Source organism: Pipistrellus kuhlii, unplaced genomic scaffold, assembly GCF_014108245.1.
Source record: "Pipistrellus kuhlii isolate mPipKuh1 unplaced genomic scaffold, mPipKuh1.p scaffold_m20_p_83, whole genome shotgun sequence".
Classification (NCBI taxonomy): Eukaryota; Metazoa; Chordata; class Mammalia; order Chiroptera; family Vespertilionidae; genus Pipistrellus; species Pipistrellus kuhlii.
In genome coordinates, this window is record NW_023425588.1 from 243313 (window position 1) to 266409 (window position 23097).

The 23097-nt window shown below is 60.0% G+C and overlaps 2 gene segments (V, D, J or C); both read left to right on the forward strand.

The window, feature by feature from the left end:
- Nucleotides 1–5365: 5365 nt before the first annotated feature.
- On the forward strand, nucleotides 5366–9440 carry LOC118712130. The segment is given in 6 exon segments: nucleotides 5366–5675; nucleotides 5816–6136; nucleotides 6226–6546; nucleotides 6635–6970; nucleotides 9108–9241; nucleotides 9333–9440. Coding segments are annotated over 6 exon segments (1530 nt in total).
- A 10476-nt stretch (nucleotides 9441–19916) lies between these two features.
- Nucleotides 19917–21288, forward strand: LOC118712131 (the record flags this gene model as incomplete). The annotated part of the segment is given in 3 exon segments: nucleotides 19917–20168; nucleotides 20336–20654; nucleotides 20844–21288. Coding segments are annotated over 3 exon segments (966 nt in total), but the record flags the coding sequence as incomplete, so codon positions are not given.
- Between the last annotated feature and the right edge of the window lie 1809 nt (nucleotides 21289–23097).

Here is a 23097-nt window from a genome sequence, read left to right on the forward strand (position 1 = left end):
GTTGGGTGAGGGCCAGGTTCCAGTTACACAAAATGGAGGATAACTCAGCCCTGCCCCACAGTGGAGTCAGGAGTTTATCCTCTCCTCGCCCTGCCCTCTCAACTGGGGCATGTGCCTGCTGGGTAGGGGGCATCTAGGCCCGGCTCTGAAGAGAAGGGGTGGCTCCTCGGGGCTGGGCCAGGGAGATGGCCCCTGGGAGGAAGGAGCAGCAGACCCATGTGCTCAGAGCCGAGTGAGAGACATTCTCCTCCAAGTCCAAGAGGCTGTCAGGGTAGCTCGGCTGGAGATAAGGCCACCTCCACAGGCCCCTGCCCCAGTGCCAGCAGCCCAGCGCCATCCGGGAGGTAAGGATAAAGCCAGGAGGCTGGTTTGGAGCTGAGCCCCAGACCCCATGTGCTCACAGCCCAGGAGAATGGACAGGGGTGTCGGGGACCAGGCAGCTGAGCGGAGCCCCAGCCCCATACCTCCCAATGTGTGAAGACTGCAGGGTCAGGCACCACCAGCCAAGCCCACCAAGCCCCCCAGCTGGGCTCTGCCTGCTCCAGGTCTGTGGTTTCTCTCAGAATCCCGGGCTCTTCCAAGGAATTCCATGTTCCCCATGCCTCTCCCACAGCACCGTCCCTGGAGCGACACATGGGGTGTGACAGGCCAGGAAAGTCTGCCTGTGGGCCGAGGCTCCCGCTGGGTCCTACATTGTGCACCTTTCAGCACCCCCCGCCCCAGCCTTCCATGAAGCAGCCCTTTTGGGGTCTCCCCAGGCCACGGGGCGAGGCAGAGCCACCTGCACATGCCTCTTGCATAGGGACAACTGGCCCAGGGGACAGGGGCCTGACATGTCCCTCTTACCCCACACTGATGAGCTGGACTGACAGGTTCCCTTGGGTAGGGGGGTTCTGAGGACACACAGGCCTGAGGGACACGTCCATGGTGGAAAAGCACACACAAAGCATCGACGATGGCCCGCAATCAGAGTCGATGCCATGGGCACCTCCAGATCATCCTTCTGCTTCACACCCTCAGTGGCCACGCATGGCCAGGAGGCGGCATGGTGCCACAAGCTCCAGCGGCTGGAGGGGTCTCGTAGACAATCTCACAGTCACCTCCAGCCTCCACCCCGGCCCCTCCAGCCCCTGTGGCCAGACCACTGGCAACAGCCCTAACAGGGACCCCAGCTCCAGGACATGACATGGTCACCGTCAGCATTGCCAGGGCCCAGGGAGAGCCAGGTCTTCCTGTCCCGGGATCTTTACATGTGTCCGGAGCCCCCTCCTGCGGGAGGCCCTGTCCATATGTGGGCGCACGGCCTACCAGGCCTCCTCTCTCAGCACAAATACTCACAGCCCTTCCCTCTCAAGGAGCAGTGGCAGGCAGCTTGGTGCCGCCCCCTCTTCAAGGCAGCCCAGTGACCCCATGTTTGCTGACAGCGTCCAGGGAGTGAGCAGTGGAGGGGACACAGCGCAGGCAGGAGAGCACCTGCATGGGGGCCTCAGTGGCCGTGGCTCCATCAGCTTCCCAAGAACAGAGGTGGGAACTGCCAGGGCTGCGGGCTGGGGGTTCCCATTCTATTTTTAGCTGAGAGCGATGAGGCAGAGCTCCCCTCCCCCTATTGTATGGATGTAAAAATACCAACAATGGTTTCTACAGGTTCAGCTCTCTGCTGGGAGCCATTCCGGGGAGCCACAGGCCTTGGGGATGGCCCACACTGTTGCCACACCGGTCGCCTCGCCAACCAGGCACCTGACCAAGGCCCCACACCAGGTACTTTCGCTCTGGGCTGGTCTGGGCCACAGGGAGGGGCAGGACCCCCAGGCCACAGCCCAGAGAGGACCCCAGATGGCCATGCAGCCAGGCCCAGGCCTCCTGGTCACTACTTACTGCTCAGCTGCCCCTCCTTGAATGGGGGCACAAGGAAGCAAGACAGAGACCAGAGCAAACCTGGAGGAGACAGGCAGCTGAGAGCCTCTGGGGACAGGCTGAGCGCGACCCCAGGCAGAGGGCGTTGACAGTGGACAGTGGGAAGATCAACCAGGAGGGCTGCCTCATCCCAGGGCCCAGAAAACAGCAGGCAGCCTGAAGCACAGCCTCTGGCCTAGGCAGGGCAGAATAAGGGGTCTGTACTGGGCTAGGCTGGGCCAAGGTGGTGGAAGTAGACAGTTGTTTAAACAGAGATGGGTATCCTCAGCTCAGATGGGCCAGGTTGGTCAATCTCGGCTGTGCTCAGCCATGCTGGGCTGAACTGGGTTAAACTGAGCTGAACTGGGCTGAGCTGAGCTGGGCTGGGCTGGGCTGGGCTGATCTGGGTTGAACTGAGCTGGGCTGGGCTGGGCTGGGCTGGGCTGGGCTGAAATGAGCTGGAATGGGATCAGCTGGGTTGAGATGAACTGAGCTGGGCTGAACTGGGCTGGGCTGGGCTGGGCTGGGCTGAGCTGAGATGGGCTGGAATGGGCTGGTGTGGGCTGATCTGGACTGAGCTGAGCTGAGCTGAGCTGGGCTGATCTGGGCTGGGCTGGGTTGGGCTGGGCTGGACTGAGCTGGAATGGGATGGGCTGGGCTGAGCTGAACTGAGCTGGTGTGGGGTGATCTGAACTGAGCTGAGCTGGCCTGGGCTGGTCTGTGTTGGGCTCATCTGGGTTGGACTGATCTGGCTTGGGCTGAACTGGGCTGATCTGAGTTAAGCTGAGCTGGGCTGAGCTGGGCTGGCCTGGGGTGGGCTGAGCTGGACTTGGCTGGGCTGGGCTGGGCTTGTCTGGGTTGGGTTGAGTTGGATTGGGCTGAGCTGAGCTGGGCTGGGCTAGGCTGGTGTGGGCTGATCTGGGTTGAGCTGAGCTGGGCTGAGCTGGGCTGAGCTGGGCTGAGCTGGGCTGAGCTGGGCTGGGCTAGGCTGGGTTGGGCTGGGCTGGGCTGGGCTGATCTGGGTTGGGCTCATCTGTGTTGGACTGATCTGGCTTGGGCTGAACTGGGCTGATCTGGGTTGAGCTGAGCTGGGCTGAGCTGAGTTGCGCTGAGCTGAGCTGAGCTGTACTTGGCTGGGCTGGGCTTGTCTGGGTTGGGTTGAGTTGGGTTGTGTTCAGCTGAGCTGGGTTGGGCTGAACTGGGTTGGGCTGAACTGGGCTGAGCTGGGCTAGGCTGATCTGAGTTTGGCTGATCTGGGCTGAGCTGAGCTGGGTTGAACTGAGCTAGGCTGGGCTGGGCTGGACTGGGCTGGGCTGGGCTGGGCTGGGCTGAACTGGGTTGGGTTGTGTTGGGCTTAACTGAGTTGAGCTGGGCTGGGTTGAGTTGAGTTGGGTTGAGTTGAGTTGGTTTGGGTTGGGTTGGGTTGGGTTGGGTTGGGTTGGGCTGGGCTGGGATGAGCTAGGCTGAGCTGGGCTGGGCTGGGCTGGGCTGGGCTGAGCTGAGTTGAACTGAGCTGAGCTGGGCTGGGCTGGGTTGGGTTGGGTTAAGCTGGGCTGAGCTGGGCTGGGCTGGGCTGGGTTGAGTTGGCTGGGTTGGGCCTGGCTGGGTTGGGCTGAGCTGAGCTGAGCTGGGCTGGGCTGAGCTGGGTTGAGCTGAGCTGAGCTGAGCTGGGCTGGGCTGAGCTGGGTTGAGCTGGGCTGGGCTGAGCTGGGCTGGGCTGGGCTGGGTTGGGTTAGGTTGGATTGGGTTTGGCTGTGTTGGGTTGGCCTGAGCTGGGCTGGGCTGATCTGAGCTGGGTTGGTTTGGGCTGAACTGGGCTGATCTGGGTTGAGCTGAGCTGGGCTGAGCTGGGCTGAGCTGGGCTGAGCTGAGTTGCGCTGAGCTGAGCTGAGCTGTACTTGGCTGGGCTGGGCTGGGCTTGTCTGGGTTGGGCTGGGCTGGGCTGAGCTGGGCTAGGTTGATCTGAGTTTGGCTGATCTGGGCTGAGCTGAGCTGGATTAAACTGAGCTAGGCTGGGCTGGGCTGGACTGGGCTGGACTGGGCTTGGCTGGGCTGGGCTTGGCTGAGCTGGGCTGAGCTGGGCTGGGCTGGGCTGGGCTGAACTGGGTTGGGTTGTGTTGGGCTTAACTGGGTTGAGCTGGGCTGGGTTGAGCTGGGCTGGGTTGAGTTGAGTTGGGTTGAGTTGAGTTGGGTTGAGTTGAGTTGGTTTGGGTTGGGTTGGGTTGGGCTGGGCTGGGATGAGCTAGGCTGAGCTGGGCTGGGCTGGGCTGGGCTGAGCTGAGTTGAACTGAGCTGAGCTGGGCTGGGCTGGGTTGGGTTGGGTTAAGCTGGGCTGAGCTGGGCTGGGCTGGGCTGGGCAGAGCTGGGCTGGTCTGGGCTGGGATGAACTGGGATGAACTGGGTTGGGTTGGGTTGGGTTGCGATGAACTGGGTTGGGTTGGGTTGGGTTGGGATGAACTGGGTTTGGTTGGGTTGGGTTGGGATGAATTGGGTTGGGTTGGGCTGGGCTGGGTTGGGTTGGGTTGAGTTGAGTTGGGTTGGGTTGGGTTGGGTTGGATTGAGTTGAGTTGAGTTGAGTTGAGTTGGGTTGGATTGGGTTGGGTTGGGTTGGGTTGAGTTGGATTGGATTGGATTGGATTGGATTGGATTGGATTGGATTGGGTTGAGTTAAGTTGGGCTGGGCTGGGCTGGGCTGGCCAGGGTGGGTGGCATGGGCTGGGTTGAGCTGGAATGGGCTGGGCTGGGCTGGGCTGGGCTGAGCTGAAATGGGCTGGGCTAAGTTGAACTGAGCTGGGCTGGGCTGGGTTAAGTTGGATTGGGTTGGGCTGTGTTTGGCTGGGCTGGGCTGGGCTGGGCTCTGAGATTCCCAGTCCATAGTGGGGCAGGCAGAGTCATCTGCTGGAGGTGGGCTCCTTCAGACGGCCAGCAGAGAAGCCTGGCTGATCAGTGAGGGTAGGGTGAAGGAGCACCCTCAGCTGCAGAGACCCCAGGCCAGTCAGGAGGAGGTGGGGGTGGGACGGACCACATTCGTGATACCTTGGGGTTGGGGCCTCTGTACCCCAGGCCTTCATGGGAGGCTGAGGGTGGGGGCAGAGGAGACATCTTGCTGATCCTGGGGGTCTCGGGGTCTCTGCTCCACAGTGGAGTGGGGGGAGAGGGAGATCCCGCAATGGTTTTGAGCCTCTGCTGCCTGAGGAGCAGAGAGCTTCCCCGGGGTGGGTGGCATGTACTGCCACTCAGGACTGAGGGGCCCAACCAGGTGGTGTGTGCTGCCACTCGGGACCAAGGGGTCCAACCAGGGTTGGGACAACAGCTTTGGGAGACACAGGCTTCGTCACAGGCATCTGGGAGGGACTGGAATGAGCTCCAAACGAGCCAGTGGCTCCATGCCCCGGGCTGGAATGGGGGCCCTGGAGTGGTTGCCCAGTCCAAGGCTGCCAGCACTGACAGGCCGGTTCCATCCACAGACCGCATGCAGAGCCCATCGGTCTTCCCCTTGACCCCCTGTTCCAAAGACCTCGCTGTGGGCGCCGCCTCCGTGATGCTGGGCTGCCTGGTCAGGGACTACTTCCCGGAGCCGGTGACTGTGACCTGGGACACGGGGTCCCTGACAACAAGCATCATGACCCTCCCCGCCACCTTCAACCAGAACTCCAGCCTCTACACCACCAGCAGCCATGTGATCGTCTCTGACGAGTGGGCTGAACAGCGGTTCACCTGCTGGGTGGGGCACCCTGGGTCCACACCCATCAACGTCAACATGACCATATCACCAGCACCAGGTAGACCCAGGCCCGCGGGTGGCGAGGAGCAGGTTGGGAGGAGGGCTGCGGAGGGGCTGTCTGGAGTGCCCAGGGCTCTGGCTGGGAGGAGGCTCAGAGACTCAGAGACGCCTCCGCAGGGCCATCGTCTCTGTCCTTAGCGTGCACCATGAACGTCACCCTGCCCATGGTGGGGATCTTCCACTCATCCTGCGACCCCAGCGGCAACCCCCATGCCGCCATGCGGCTGCTGTGCCTCATCCCCGGCTTCACCCCGGGTGACCTCAAGGTCACCTGGCTGGTGGATGGGCAGCCCAAGGACCTGCTCCCGGTCACTGGCCCTGCCAGCTGGGAGGGCGCGCCGGCCTCTACTGTCAGCGAGCTCTACATCAGCCAGGGCGAGTGGCTGTCCCGGAGAACCTACGCCTGCCAGGCCAGCCTGCACGGCTGCACGGTGAAGGCCGAAGCCCGCGCCTGCCCAGGTACAGCCCTCCTCAGGCCCGCGCCCGCACCTGCCTCTCGGGGCGGCGGGGTCGGGCGTGGCCTCACACAGCCCCTCCTCAACCACCAGAGCCCGAGCCCCGAGGTGTGAGCGTCTACGTGATTCCGCCCAGCCCCCTGGACCTGTATGTGCACAAGTCACCCAAGGTCTCCTGCCTGGTGGTGGACTTGGCCAGCCTGGAGGGCATGAGCCTGCAGTGGTCCCGGGAGGGCAGGGGCCTCCTGGCCCAGGCCACCCAGAGCAGCAAGCGCCACTTCAACATGACCTACTCCGTCACCTCCACCCTGCCCGTGGACACCAGTGACTGGGTGGAGGGCGAGACCTACCAGTGCAGGCTGAGCCACCCAGACCTGCCCCGGCCCATCCTGCGCACCATCGCCAAGGCCCCGGGTGAGCGACCTGCGAAGGGGAGGCGGGCAGTCCCCCCCCCCCCCCCGGAGCTGGAGCCAGAGCCAGCTGACCCCACGCCCGTCCACAGGCAAGCGTGCTGCCCCCGAGGTCTTCGTGTTCCCGCCGCCCAAGGAGCAGGGGGCCCAGGACAAGCTCACCCTCACTTGCCTGATCCAGGGCTTCTTCCCTGCCGACATCTCGGTGCAGTGGCTGCAGGACGAGGCCCTGATCGCCAGTGATCAGCACGCCACCACGCAGCCCCTCAGGGACCTAGGTGCCAGCCCCGCCTTCTTCGTCTTCAGCCGCCTGGAGGTCAGCCAGGCCAACTGGGAAAGGAGGAGCAAATTCACCTGCCGAGTGACCCACGAGGCTCTGGACGGCAACCGGACCCGCGAGCATTCAGTGTTTAAAGGCAAAGACCCTGGTAACTAAGGCCTGCCTCCCGCCCGCCCCCTCCAGGGCGCCCTGCTGTCAATAAACTCAGTGCCAGCTCAGAGCCAGTGCGCTCGTTCTTGGGGGGTGGGCGGAGGGACAGGGGTGTCTGGCACAGAGGAAAGGACTCCCAGAGGGGATAGGAGGATTGGACAGGGCTGAGCTAAGCTCGGTCCACCATCCTCTTGCCAACCCCCATGCCTCCTGCCCACTCCAAGGGGCCTGGGAACCAGAGGGTGGCCCTGGGATGGCCATGGAGACCCAGTTCAGCCCACAGTCCCTGCCTCTCCAGAGGCCTAGTCTTCACCCCGGCTCCTGCAGCTCCTCTGCACACAGACAAGCTTCCCCAGGCCCAGAGGCACACACAGGCCCTCTGGGTGGAGGGATGGGCTGAGTGCAACGCCCACTCAGGCTTCCATACGTAGGGAGACAGGCTGCCCCCAGCCCCCCATCAGCCCCACAACCATCCCAAGCACCACGGCAGAGACAGGCCCAGCCCCGTGTGGCCCAGTGCTGAGCCCACGGCATCCTAACCCTCACCTCACTCCATCCTGACCTGCCCAGACTGTCCCAGGGACAGGAACAGCCCTCACAAACACATCCCATGGGCCTCACACACAGTAACACCAGCCATGCCAGCCCTGCCCCCACACAGCCTGCAGTGACCCAACAATGCCACCCACCACCAGCCCCGGTACCCTGTGTGAGCAAACGCTTCTCACATGTGCTCCTGGCGGCCTCCCTTGACCTACCCCTCACCAGGCCACCCTGAACCTTTGTTCCCCATCACACCTGGGCCCCAACATGGGCATGGAGAGGACCCCCTGGCTGGGAGCCCAACAGGCCTCCCACAAACCCTCCTTGCCAGCTGCATCCACAGATAGACAGACACATACATGGACACAAGCACACACTGATGCACAGGACAGAGACACAGAGACACACACATGCACACATGCATACACACACAAACACACACACAGACACACACAGATACCTACACACAGAGAAACCCATAGACGCAATGCACAGACACACACTGACATGCTAACACAGAGAGACACACGTGGACACACACATGGATGCATACACTGATACATATGGACACACTGACACACAGGGGCACATACACACCCAGGAAGTGGGCTCCGTCCAACAGCCCAGAGCAGCCTGCTGGCCCCGACTCAGGGCCTGGAGGCTGCAGGGATCAGAGTCAGGGACCAAGCCCACCCCTACCCCAAGTTCAAGTACACATCTAACAGCCCAGGCGTCCTGTGTACGCACACGCTCGCACATGCATATGCACACATGCGTGCATACCCCGGCTAGCAGCACCCCTGAGCATGGATAGCAGCGAACACCCAAGGGCGTAGTTCAGAGGGACCTGCTGGCAGGCTGCCCCAAGATTGGCACCTGCGCTTGGCATGCCTCACTCCCCAAGGCAGGAGGCCGAGGGACAGCGGTGGCCCATGGGCCGGGGGCAACTCGGCCAGTGTGGCCAGGCCAGCCCCATGGAGCGACGGCCTAGGCTGCAGGCTCAGACCCCCAGCAGGTTCAGGGCGGTTGGCTGAGTGCAGTTTAGAGGGTCTCCGGCCTCAAGCGAGAAGCTGAGTGAGCACGGGGCTCGTGGGAGCCATCCTCCCTGGTGGGGGCAGAGCAGGAGCTGAGGTGAGGGCGATAGGCCTGGCGAGGAAGACCAGGGGTCGGACGCAGCCTGAGGATGGAGGGAGAGAAAAGGCATCACTGGAATGGGACAGTGGGCAGCGGGCAGTGGGCAGAGGGCAGCAGGCAGTGGGCAGCGGCCCTCCCACCAGCCACCCTGGGCTGGGCCAGGCAGGGCCTCAGACCCCAGACCCCCAGGTGAGCCAGCTGCTCTGAAAGGCCACGGAAGCTGGACAGGGACTGCCTGAACCCCAGACAGCAGGGACCAGGCTGCAGGGACCTGTGCTGCCCACACCCAGAATAGGGGCTCACTGACCCCACACCCAGGCTGGGGGCCGACTGACCCCACATCCAGGCGGGGGGTTCACTGACCCCCACACCCAAGCTGGGGGCTCACTGACCCCACACCCAGGTGGGGGACTGACTGACCCCACATCCAGGCTGGGCTGACCCACCTGCACCCGCAGAGCTGGATCTGCAGGACGTGTGCGTGGGGGCAGCCGAGGCGGAGGAGCTTGATGAGCTGTGGCACAGCCTCTTCGTCTTCATTGCGCTCTTCCTGCTCAGTGTGACCTATGGTGCCTCCGTTACCCTCTTCAAGGTAGGCCAGCCCCCAGGGCCGAGGGGCGGGAGACCCTTGAAGTGAGCAGATGGGCAGGGCCCTCACGCATGCACGCACGCCCTCCCCTCAGGTGCAGTGGGTCTTGGGCGCTTTCCTGCAGGGGCCACCCCGGGCCGCCCATGACTATGAGAACATCGAGGACCCTGCATGGCCGGAGGCCTTGGCACGGAGCAGCTGAGCAGCCTCGCTACCCTTCTCCCCTGCCCGAGCGACCGGAGGCCACGCTGACAAGAGAAGACACACCTCCAAGGGGCGGGGGTCCTGGGCCCATCCACAGCTCAAGGGCATCCGGAAGATTCCAGCTCTGGCCCCAAGGCCCAGGCACCCAGGGCACCTGCCAATCATGGCCCCACTCCCACCCCATCTACCCTCCTAAGTAGCCTGGGCTATACACATGGGGGCAGACACTCTGGGCTCCCCTCAGGGCCCTGAGGTCGCCACTCCCATTCTTACTGGACAACTCCAGCAACACAGTAAGGCCTAGAGCCACGGCCTGGCCCTTCGCTCGAGTCCAGAGCCCAACCAACCCAGTCCAGGGTCCAAGCCCAACACTCCAAGTCCAGAGCCAAGCCTAGGACTCAGAGTCCAGCCCAGCCTGAAGTCTCCCTCCCCAACCAACCTCCCAGGTCAGGAGGCCCTGCCCCTGGGGCTTGGGCCCTCTGCTTGCCCTTCCTGTGTCCACCCCAACTGTCCCTGCAGCATGTGGAGGTACAGAAGCCCTTCTGGGGAGAGGCCCTGAGACAGCGTGGGCTGTGGGCAGGATCCCATGGGTGGAGAAGGGGCTTTCAGGGGAGAAGGGGTTCCCAGGTGGAGAATGAGTACCATGGGTGGCGAAGGGGTCCCCCAGGGGGTTAGAAGGGGCTCCCAGGAGGTTAGAAGGGCTCCCACAGGGTCCACACAGCAGCCACTCAGTCCAGGGGCTCCACCCCCACCCAACACAGCCTCGTCCCACCTCCCACTCCAAGAACACGTGGCAGTTGGGCTTGTTTCCCTTTGGGTTTCTTGGTAAAGTTCTCTTTTCTAATTCCATGTCCCTGTGTGTGCTCTGGGGGCGGTGCGTGTAGTCCTGTGGGTGTCAGACGAGGGCACAGGGAACTGCTGGGGCCACAAGGGCCCTTCAACACCCCCAGAAACACCCCGCCTGGCCCGTCTCCCCCTCGCTGGTCTGCAGCCCAGGCTTGCTGCCCCTTCCCCCGCTGACAACGAAGCCAGCACCCTGTCGCAGAGGGGCCTTCAGGAGAGAACTTGGGGGTTAACAGAGGTGGGGCATAGACCATTACTAACCCCCGCTGCAACATGGGAGTCGCTTGAACCTTCTCCCATTCTGAGAAAGGTCTCCTACCCCCATGGTTGCTTCGCTTCCCATGCACAGCTCAAATTGGGACCAGATAACAGAGACTTGGCTGACAGCAGCTGACCTCTCACTGCAACAAGACTTGTTTGAGAGGTCTTATACCCATGGTATGGGCAAGCGGGTTTTTAATATCCAAGTCCAGTCTAGTAGCAGGAATGCTCAGGCCCTTATCAAAAAGGTAAATAATCAATTCCAGTGATACACACATGGTAAATAAGATTGTTGCTAGAGTGTTGAGTTTGACAGATGAATAGTAGCCAATTTCTCAGAGGAAATTAATGTGGCTAATGGAAATAAATGAATATTCTAGAAACACTACAAAAAGCTGTTCCTAAGGTGTTAACAAAAAGTTTTATTGGCAGAGCGTCCCATGGTAAAATTGCACATCGTGCAATTTTTGAACCTAAAGCAGTCATAGCGTAGCGCTAATAATTTAAGAACCTAAAGCAGTCATAGTATAGCGCAAATAATTTAAAATGTAAAAGCTATCAAAACTACATTATAAAATTTCCAAAAGTCTTCTATTATTTAAAGTAAAAAAGGGGATGACCGTGGAAGAATATTATGTAAGGAAAAATATCCTGAGAATAATTTACATCTAAAAAATTTTTACTTTAGAAAAGTAACCTTCATTCAAAATGCTAATACACATGAAAATACACACATGGCGACAAAACAAGCCAGGGGAAAATTATTTGGGGATGGGGAATGTAAAAGAATCCCAAATCAAATTTAAAGAAAATATCCCTTTATTAACTTTTGGTCGAGAATATGTTTGTATATTTTCAAAAAACAACTCTGAGACCATCTGGAATCTGTAACAGAGAGGAATAGACAGAAGTGCTCCAGCCATAAAGACAGAAGAGACACAATTCAGAGATGGAAGATGCTGATGACGCCTAGCATACCAGCATACAGCAGCTGCATGTTGCTGAAGGATGCCCAGTACCAAACCAGAGACAGGCGGACCTGCATTACCACCATTTGTCCACCAACCAGATCTGAAATATCATGGCTGACATGTACACATAAGGAACTATTTGACATTGAAATTGGAACTCAAAAGAACTGCTGGCCCAGAAAGGAACTCACTACAGACTGATTCATTTGCCTCACAGCATAACCATTATTGCTTGTTGCAGTTTAGGTTCTTACAAGGGTATTTCTTGGATCGCATGATCTCACACATCTAGAGGAAATAATGTACAACATAAACTGATGAACAAAAACAGACCCAGAGAAAGAGAAGCAGCTATCAGACTCTCAAACCTCAGAGGGAAAGTAGGGGAGGGTGGGGGTAAGGGGAAGAGATCAACCAAAGGATTTGTGTGCATGCATATGGGCCTAGCCAGTGGCCATGGACAACAGGGGAGTGGGGGAATATGTAGGGAGGGGTTTGGGATGGGAATGGGGGAATAAGGACAATTATGTGAGACCATAATCAATAAAATAAAAAATAAAAATACATACCCCCCCCAAAAAAAAAACACACCACAAACAAATATTAAAGGGACAAATAGTATTAAGATAGTACATAATGTAAAGGGAAACACATAGTAAACAATAAACATAAAAAGAACTAAATGATATAAAAAAAAAAAGAAGAAGAAGAAGAAGAGGAAGAAAAAGCCAGCACACTGACCCCTGTGATCAGTGCAGGCCACAGGGACGCCACTCCCATCACCAGGTGGGCCCAGGGTCAGCCTCCCCCAGTCACCCCCCCATTCACCCGCCAGCTGAGCACACACACAGACCGTCCTGGGCCCCTGTCCTCCCCCAGAGAGTCTGGGTGACTTGGTGAACTATGTGGGGCTGGCCGCCATTGGCTCGAGAAGAAACCAGGTGAGCCTGAGAGACGGACCCCCCATGAGACGGCCAGAGGCCAAGGGCAGTGGGTCCTGAGGCCGTGCCTCCCCAGGTGAAGAGGCAGTGCCCTGGTTGGGGGACCTGCCCATGGGGGTCTCTGTGCAGTCGCTGGAAATGGCGGGAATGCATGAACACACATGATGAAGGGCAGGGATCTCTCACATACAAAGAGCACTTGGGAGCCAAAACAAAGAGGGCAGTGAGCCGTGGGTCCTTCACAGCAAGAAAAACCAAGTGGCCGAACAGGAAGCGCATCTTCAGTAACGAGAAAAGGGGCCACGAGGGGGGTGTGTGTGTCTGCCTGCTCTGGGCCTCACCGTCTGTGGCGTGGACAGTGCTATGGCCTCTCTGCAGGCCACGAGCCGCCTTGCCAGCGCCCAAATGCCCAGGCCCCTGGACGGGAAACTCTAGCCTCTGGTGGCCCTCAGAGAGCCTGGCTCTATGGGGGCCGCAGGCGGTCGAGGATCGAAATGCCAGCGCGCAGCCTGCCAGGCTCAGACAGGGCACCCGAGTCCGTTGGAGCGGAGAGGCCAGAACAGGCATCTCTGAGGCCTGTCCAGACATGGAGGATGCTCCACATGGGGCACCAGGGGCCTTCTGACCACGGCCCGCCCTGTTGTGCTCACACGGACTCACTGACACACACACTCACAGACACTCACTGTCACACACTCAGGACACACTCTCACACTCAGGGACACTCACACTCAGAACACACACTCACAGAAACACTGTCACACACTCAGGGACACTCACACTCATACAGACACACTGTCACACACTCAGGGATACTCACACTCACACTTACAGACACCCTGTCACACTCAGGGACACTCACACTCACAGACACATGACACACATTGTCACATTCACACTTACAGACACACAGTGTCACACTCAGGAACACTCACAGACACACACTCAGGGACACTCACACTCACAGACACACACTGTCACGCACTCAGGAACACTCACACTCACAGACACACATTCAGGTACACTCACAGTCACAGATACACACTGTCACGCATTCAGGGACACTCAGACTCACAGACACACAGGGACACTCACACTCACACTCACAGACACACACTGTCACACACTCAGGGACACTCACACTCACAGATACACACTGTCACACACAGGGACACTCACACTCACACTCACAGACACACACTGTCACGCACTCAGAGGCCCACGCCCTCGCATGGCTACAGAGGGGAGCCTGGTGCCCTCAGCTCAGTGTCCGCTCTCTGACATGCAGCCCAGGTCACGAGACACCCCACAGACCCCAGAACGAGGACCAGGCACAGCTCACACAAGCCCAGGAGGGAGGAGTGTGAGTCACTCCACCTGCAGGCCACCCCACTGGGCAACCCCACCTGGGCCCCAGCATGGCCGGGCAGGGAGAGGGCAGGACCACGCCCGGGCCTCAGGCCCTGCCACAGCCTCACAGCCCTCTCAGCAGCAAGAGGCTGTTTCCCGGGCCACCCACCCCCACAGTGGCCTGAAAGGTAACCCCAAAGCTTGCTCCACATTCCCCTGGAACCTGTGCTGGAACTGTATTTGAAAAAAGCATCCTTGTAGACTGAAGGTGAGGGTCTTCAGATGAGAGCAGCTCTCAGCTCCTAGTCCACTGGCAAGCATAGTCCCAAGAGGAGAGGAGAGGAGAGGAGAGGACAGGAGAGGAGAGGGGAGGGGAGGGGAGGGGAGGGGAGGGACTGGGAGGGGAGGGGAGGAGAAGAGAGGAGAGGCCAACACTGAGGAGAAGGTGCTGAGTCTCCTGGCCCAGGGACACTGAGCCCAGAAGTGGGGCGGGGGCCTCCAGAAGGCATGCTGCCCTGTCCACAATGGAGTGGGTGTCTGGCCTCCAGACTGAGAATGAATCTCTGTTGTTTAAAGCCATATAGCCTGTTTCCTTGGCCATGGGCGCTCCACAGCCCTCAAGGCTTGGCCATACAGCAGCTCTCTCCTTCCAAAGAAGCCCCGAGGGACCTGTCCCCAGCTCACCCCTCCCAGAGGGACCCTCAAGCAGCCCAACACCTGGAACATGCAGAGCCCAGGTCAGCTCAGGCCTCTGACAACTGCCGCCATTGCCCTCACGACCCGAAGTCCAATCCACAACCCCAATGGACACCTCCTCTTCTACCCCAAGTCACACGCCGTCTGCACCCAAGGTGGGGCCGTTCTATCCCCATGGGGCTGGGCCAGGGGCCAAGCTGCAGGGACACAGAGGCTGGGGCAGTGCAGTGGGAGCCGAAGGATAGGCTGAGATGGCCTCAGGGGGAGGCTGTGAGGGCCGAGGGGCAGGGGTCCCGTTCTAGCCTGGCCGAGTCCTCCCACAGCCCGCACGGCCCCCCTTGGTTTCGTCCATGCCAGGCACTGTGCCAGCCATGAGGCCCCATCATGCATCCCTTGCTGGTGCCCCCTGCCCCCTGGAGCAGGGCTTTGGACCCTCTAGAGGGGCATGGTCTGTGGGTTCCCAGGCAGGCAAGAAGGCCGAGCTGGCCCTAGCTGGCTTGGCTCAGTGGATAGAGCATCAGCCTGAGGACCGAAGAGTCCTGGGTTCAATTCTGGTCAAGGACACATACCTGGGTTGCAGGCTCCTCCCCAGCCAAGGCCCAAAGATGTGTTTCTCTCACATCAATGTTCCTCTCTTTCTCTCTTCCACTCTCCCTAAAACTCAATGGAAAAATATCCTGGGTGACGGTTCACAACAACAACAAAGAAGAAGGTGAAGCTGCTGGACCCTCATCCCCACACAGACAGGGCTGGTGCCAGAGGCTGAGCAGGAGACATCGGGTCAAAACCCAGGAGGCCTTGGGTCCTGGGGTCCTAGAAACACCTAGCAGTGCTGAGGCATCCCAGCTCCCCACCTCTGTCCACCCTCTGCCTCTGGCTCCGGCTGCCCTGGGCCCTGAACCTTGTGAGGAGCTGACCTCCCGGGGCCAGCGTCATTGACCCACAGGTGCACTTTCTGGAGGGGACAGTCAACACCTTCTGGATGGGTAAACAGAGGCACAAGCCAGGCCCAGCTGCCCCTGTGTGTCCATCCAGGCTGGGTCAAATCCTGAGAGTGGAGGATCACCAGGGGAGCCCGTGGGGCCTGTGGGAAAATCCTGGACGGGAGGATGGATAGATGTGGGGTGAGGCAGTGTGTGGCTGCCCCAAACTTCAGGGGAGCCTCGCATATATTCTGGCTTCCGTCTGGGCCTCAGATGTTCATAGGCATTCAAGACCAGAGTGGCTCTGACTCCTTGCCCACCTGCAGCCTGCTCACCAGGGGTCACTCAGGGCCAGCCCTGTGCCCAGGACCCCTGCCCCTCGGCCCTCACAGCCTCCCCCTGAGGCCATCTCAGCCTATCCTTCGGCTCCCACTGCACTGCCCCAGCCTCTGTGTCCCTGCAGCTTGGCCCCTGGCCCAGCCCCATGAGCAGCCACCCAGAGCCGGGACCCACCACCACAGGCCCAGGCCCCTGGGGGTCACAGCCCAGGCCACATGCACCTGGCCTCGCCACAGACAGACCACAGACCAGACATGACGTGCAGAAGGGCAGCTGAGACTGGTGGGACAGGAAGTGGCGAATGACCCCATCTAGGGTCATGACACAGTCTGAAGCCCCTCCCCAGGCTGCCCCTTAGCATCAGCCTTCTGTAGAGCGAGCAAGGGCCAGCAGGGCAGGGGTCTCTGAGCACACAGATTCAGGCAGGGCCAGCTGGTCAGGGGGCCTGGGGCTCTCGGCCTCTAACCCTCTAGCAGCCTTGAACAGGTGGGTCCTGGATGCTGCCCCATCCCCTCCTCCATCAGGCGCTCCGATCCTTCCTGGGACCAGGGATATGGAAAACAGGCACCGAGACAGAGTAGAAAGAAACAGCAGGCGGGACCAAGAGCCAGAGGACCACAGGGCAGTATGCTCTACCCGACCTGGGGAGGTGCTGGGGTATTGTGGCCTAGGCTGAGCGGAGCTGAGCTGGGCTGAACTGGCCTGAGTGAACTGGGCTAAGCTTGTCTGGGTGAACTGGGCTGACCTGGGCTGGGCTGGGCTGGGCTGGGCTGGGCTGGGCTGAGCTGGGCTGAGTGTACTGGACTGAGCTGGGCTGAGCTGGGCTGAGCTGGGTGAACTGGGTTGAGCTGGGCTGAGCTGGGCTGAGCTGGGCTGAGCTTGGCTGGGCTGAGCTGGGTGAACTGGACTGAGCTGGGCTGAGCTGGGTGAGCTGGGTTGAGCTGGGCTGGGCTGGGTGAATTGGACTGAGCTGGGCTGGTCTGAGCTTGGCTGGCCTGAGCTGGGCTGAGTGTACTGGGCTGAGCTGGGCTGGGCTGAGCTGAGTGAATTGGGCTGAGCTGGGCTGAGCTGGGTGAACTGGGCTGAGCTGGGTGGGCTGAGCTGGGCTGAGTGTACTGAGCTAGGCTGAGCTGGGCTGAGCTGGGTGAACTGGGTTGAGCTGAGTGAACTGTGTTGGGCTGGGCTGGTCTGAGTGACCTGGGCTGAGCTAAGTGAACTGGGCTGAGCTTAGTGAACTGGATTGAGCTGGGCTGGGCTGAGTGAACTGGGTTGAGCTGGGCTGGGCTGAGTGAACTGGGTTGAGCTGGGCTGGGCTGAGTGAACTGGGTTGAGCTGGGCTGGGCTGAGTGAACTAGGCTGAGCTAGGATGAGCTGAGTGAACTGGGCTGAGCTGGGTGAACTGGGTTGAGTTTGGTGAACTGGGTTGAGCTGGGCTTAGCTGAGCTGAGCTGGGCTGGGTTGAGCTGGGTGAACTGGGTTGAGCTGGGATGAGCTGGGCTGAGCTGGGCTGAACTGGGCTGAGCTGAACTGGGTTGAGCTGGGCTGAGCTGAGCTGAGTGAACTGGGCTGAGCTGGGCTGAGCTCAGCTGGGCTCAGCTGGGCTGGGTTGAGCTGGGTGAACTGGGTTGAACTGGGATGAGCGGGGATGAGCGAGGCTGAGCTAGGTGAACTGGGCTGGGCTGGGCTGAGTGAACTAGGCTGAGCTGGGATGAGCTGGGTGAACTGGGTTGAGCTGAGCTGAGCTGGGCTGAACTGGACTGAGCTGAACTGTGTTGAGCGGGGCTGAGCTGAACTGAGTGAACTGGGCTGGGCTGAGTGAACTGGGCTGAGCTGGGCTGAGCTGAGTGAACTGGGCTGAGCTGGGTGAAATGGGATGAGCTGGGCTGAGCTAGGTGAACTGGGCTCGGCTGGGCTGAGTGAACTAGGCTGAGCTGGGATGAGCTGAGTCAACTGGGCTTAGCTGGGCTGAGCTGGGTGAACTGGGTTGAGCTGAGCTGAGCTGGGCTGAACTGGACTGAGCTGAACTGTGTTGAGCTGGGCTGAGCTGAACTGAGTGAACTGGGCTGGGCTGAGTGAACTGGGCTGAGCTGGGCTGAGCTGAGTGAACTGGGCTGAGCTGGGTGAACTGGATTGAGCTGGGCTGAGCGGGGCTGAGCTGGGCTGAGCTAGGTGAACTGGGCTGGGCTGGGCTGAGTGAACTAGGCTGAGCTGAGTGAAATGGGCTGAGCTGGGCTGAGCTGGGTGAACTGGGTTGAGCTGGGCTGAGCTGGGCTGAGCTGGGTGAACTGGGCTGGGCTGGGCTGAGTGAACTAGTCTGAGCTGAGTGAAATGGGCTGAGCTGGGCTGAGCTGGGTGAACTGGGTTGAGCTGGGCTGAGCTAGGTGAACTGGGCTCGGCTGGGCTGAGTGAACTAGGCTGAGCTGGGATGAGCTGAGTCAACTGGGCTTAGCTGGGCTGAGCTGGGTGAACTGGATTGAGCTGGGCTGTGCGGGGCTGAGCTGGGCTGAGCTAGGTGAACTGGGCTGGGCTGGGCTGAGTGAACTAGTCTGAGCTGAGTGAAATGGGCTGAGCTGGGCTGAGCTGGGTGAACTGGGTTGAGCTGAGCTGAGCTGGGCTGAACTGGACTGAGCTGAACTGTGTTGAGCGGGGCTGAGCTGAACTGAGTGAACTGGGCTGGGCTGAGTGAACTGGGCTGAGCTGGGCTGGGCTGAGTGAACTAGGCTGAGCTGAGTGAAATGGGCTGAGCTGGGCTGAGCTAGGTGAACTGGGCTGGGCTGGGCTGAGTGAACTAGGCTGAGCTGGGATGAGCTGAGTCAACTGGGCTTAGCTGGGCTGAGCTGGGTGAACTGGGTTGAGCTGAGCTGAGCTGGGCTGAACTGGACTGAGCTGAACTGTGTTGAGCTAAGCTGAGCTGAACTGAGTGAACTGGGCTGGGCTGAGTGAACTGGGCTGAGCTGGGCTGAGCTGAGTGAACTGGGCTGAGCTGGGTGAACTGGGTTGAGCTGGGCTGAGCTGGGTGAACTGGGCTGGGCTGAGTGAACTGGGCTGAGCTGGGCTGGGCTGAGTGAACTGGTCTGAGCTGGGCTGACCTGAGTGGACTGGGCTGAGCTGGGCTTGGCTGGGCTGGGCTGAGTGAACTGGGCTAAGCTGGGCTGAGCTGAGTGAACTAGGCTGACCTGGGTTGAGCTAGGTGAACTGGGTTAAGTTTGGTGAACTGGGTTGAGCTGGGCTGAGCTGAGCTGAGTGAACTGGGCTGAGCTGGATGAACTGGGCTGGGCTGGGCTGAGCTGGCGAATGGGAGGAGGTGGGTTTAGTATGCATCACTTGCAGAGCCGGTTCCCCACCCAGGTGCCTCTGTGTTTCCCGGGCACATGAAGGCCATGCAGTCTCAGAGGTGCCTGTGCCCTCTATGCTCCCACCAATGTCCCTGAGGGAATCGGGAACAGACAAGGGTGGCCTGTGTGCCCAGCTTGTCTGGGTGGGACACCTCACATGGCTGGTTTGGTTGAGTCTCTGAGTTTCATAGGCCCTGGAATGGACCTCTGCTTGCTGGGCCTGCAGTTGTTTGCAGAGGGTGTGGCTAGACTGGACTCTGATGAGGGAACTCTGAGCGGCCCACGGAAGCCCAGCCCCTCTCCTCTGTGTGTGCCCTCCAGCATAGCAGGTTGGTCCTCAGGACAGGCCAATTACAGGACCAGACCCCTTGGTGCTTCCCTGTGTCCCTCTCTGGGCCCACCTTTCATGATCCCCAAACTCTGAGAGACATGGCCACGCCCACTGCACAGAGAGATAGGAGGCCCCATTGGGGCCCACAGACCCAGCTGGTCTGTGGAGAGCCATATGGGTAATGTGGCTCCACCCGCACGAGGCCTGTGTAAGGAGTGTGTCCTGGTCCACGAGCCGGAGCTCTGAGCAGCGTGTCCAGAAACTGCAGCTGGACTTGGCGGCCAGTCCCCGCCCTGGGTGCCAGCCTTCAGGCTGAGTGACCTGGGGCCTTCATTCGCCCTCCCGGGGCCTGTTTGCCTGGGGCAGAGGCGGTGGGCTTCATCCTCTCTGCGTGGGGCTTCCAGGGCTCTCACAGCATGTCTTGTGTTGCAGCGAAGCAACCCACACTCTTCCCACTGACCCTCCGGAGCACTGAACCGGCCGACCCAGTGGTCATCGGCTGCCTGGCCCAGGACTTCGTACCATCAAAGCACACGAACATGACCTGGGACAGCAGCAGGCCGGGCACTTCCATCAGCACTGTCCTCCCCATGTTCACCTCCCGGGGCCTCTATGCCATGGTCAGCCAGCTGACCCTGCCGGCCAGCCAGTGCCCAGCGAGCGGGACCCTGAAGTGCCACATGCAGTACAACTCCAGCCTGAGCCAGACCAAGGACGTGCCCTGCAAAGGTCAGAGGTCTGGCCAGGGTGGGGTGGGGGCCATCAGGTTTTTATGGTGGAACCACCACACCCACTGGGGCTCCCCTCACACTGAAGGGGGCGAGGACGAGGCTGGAGCAGGAGGAGGGAAGGGGTGCGGGCCATGGGCTCTGAGTCCTCCGCCTCCCTTCAGTTCCCTCGAAGCCGACATCCTCATGCTGCCAGCCTGGCCTGACCCTGCGCCCACCGGCCCTTGAGGACCTGCTGCTGAGCTCCGATGCCAACCTGACGTGTACGCTGAGTGGCCTGAGAGAGCCCCAGGGTGCCAGCTTTGCCTGGCAGCCCACGGGTGGAAAAGAGGCCATCCAGCAGGCCCCGCAACGCGACCCCTGCGGCTGCTACAGCGTGTCCAGCATCCTGCCGGGCTGCGCTGAGCCGTGGAACCGCGGGCAGAGGTTCTCCTGCACCGCCGCCCACCCAGAGGTCACCAGCCCGCTCACCGCCACCATCGCCAGAGCCTCAGGTGGGTCGGGCCCCGCCCCAGGGGCACCCACGCAACCCACGGTGGGCCAGGGATCCCCCTAAGCCTGCCTGCTTTAACCACCCCTGGCATCCACTCACATTCTGCAGAGGGAAACTGGGCTCAGGGTACCCTGCGGGCAGAGGGGCTCTCTCCTCCCTGCCTGGCTTTGACCGGCTCCTCTGCCCCCAGGGAGCACCCTACCCCCCAAGGTCCACCTGCTGCCGCCACCCGCGGAAGAACTGGCCATCAATGAGCTGGCAACGCTGACGTGTGTGGTTCAGGGCTTCTACCCTGAAGACGTGCTGGTGCGGTGGCTGCACGAGAGCCAGGAGCTTCCCCGAGAGAAGTACCAGACTTGGAGGCCCCTGCCCGAGGCCGGCCAGGGTGGCACCAGGTTCATCACAACTAGTGTGCTGCGTGTGGACATGGAGGCGTGGAAGAACGGGGACAACTACTCCTGCATGGTGGGCCACGAGGCTCTGCCCCTGAGCTTCACACAGAAGACTATCAACCGCCTGGCGGGTAAACCCACCCACGTCAATGTGTCTGTGATCATGTCCGAGGTGGACGGCATCTGCTACTGAGCTGCCCACCCCCACCTGCCCCGCCCTTGAATAAACTCCGCTCGCCCGAAGCAGCCACCATCCCTCCAGCGCCTGTCTTGATCCTCTCAGTTGAGCACTTCAAGGTGGCCTCACACAAGTGCGCTTGTATGTGTGTGTGAGTGTGAGTGCATGAGTGTGAGCACATGGTGCACAGTGGTTGAGGCCAAACTGGAGTGAAGCCTGAGGCTGGCAGAGTCTTGGGAGGCACAGGGGGTCCTGAGGGCAAGGCCACCACTGGGCGGCCCTGCTTGTCTCTGGTGCTAGCTTAAGAGTAGCAGGAGGGAAAGAGGTGGAAGGGATCCTCTCCAGGAAGACAAGGGGACTCCCTATCCAAGCCCCCCATGGGTTTTCCCCAGGCCTAGCAGGGTCTGCCTAGGGCAGGGTCTGCGCCACCTTGTGGGGCCAGGGTATGAGGGGAATGGCATGGGAGGGGGGGCTGGGTTCCAGGGCCCTTCACCTCCTGGTAGGTGCCACACAGAGATGCAGGCCAGCCCACTGACTCACAAAGAAAGGAAACCACACACTAGGGGTGGACATGGGGGTGCACACATGTTCTCCATGTGCTCACACTCACATCTGTGCGCACACACATTCTCCACATGCACATGCTCACATGTGTGCACACACCTTTTCCACATGCACATTCACATGGGTGCACACACACACTCTCCACATGCTCACACTTTCATGGGTGCACACATACTTCCACATGCTTACACACTCATGGATGAGCACACACCTTCTCCACATGCTCACACTCTCATGGGTGCATACACACATTCTCCACATGCACATTCTCACATGGATGCATACGCACATTCTCCATGTGCTCACACTCTCATGGGTGAACACACACCTTCTCCAGATGCTCACACTCTCATGGGTGCACACACATATTCTCCACATGCTCACACTCTCATGGGTGCACACACACTCACACACACACTAAACCTTGCAGGTGCAGAAAGTTCATGGTCTAGTCCCCTCTCCAGGAAGACAAGGGGAGTCCCCATCCAAGCCCCCCATGGGTTTTCCCCAGGCCCAGCCCACTGTCCCAGGTCCCTCCTGGCCCAAACCACAGGGCATGGGCAGGTGTGGGGAGGGACCAGACAGATAGCTTCTACCAGAACTCCTCTCAGCTTCTGTGTGGGGCCTCCGGCAGAGGAGAGGGGCTGGGGGAAACAGAATGGAAAGGGCAGTCTTATGTCCACCTGGGACAAAAGGCACCAGGGCCCCAAAAGGGGGAAGCAAGAGCCCTGCTCTTGTTTTAGAGACCTTCTGGGCCTCCCCAGGGAAGCTGGACTTTGGGCTACCTTCCTCTGTTCCCAGGGCCAAGGTGGGGGGAGAACTCCTAATGACCCTGCCCACTGATCCCCTCTCAAAGGTCCAGTCACCCAAGGGCAGCGGGGAGAGCAAGGTGTTGACAGGGGAAATGCTGCCATAGTTAAGGTGCCCCAGTCACCAGGGACCCAGGACCTGCTGAAGAAGGAGCTTCTTAAGGAGACCAGGAAAGGAGATTCAACTGACAAGGGGCTGAACCAGCAGATAGGTGGATGGACCTTAGGACATCAGATGGATGAAAGGATGCACAGATAGATGGAGGATTGGTGAATTGATGGATGGATGAATGGATGGATGGGTGGATGGATGGATGGATGGATAATGGATGCAAGATGGATGGATGATAGATTCAGGATGGATGGATTGATGAATGGATGGATGATGGATTGTGGATAGATGGATGGATGAATGGGTAGATCAGTGGGTAGATCAGTGGGTAGATGGATGATCCATGGGTGAGTGGATGGATGGATGGATAGATGGATGGATGGACGATG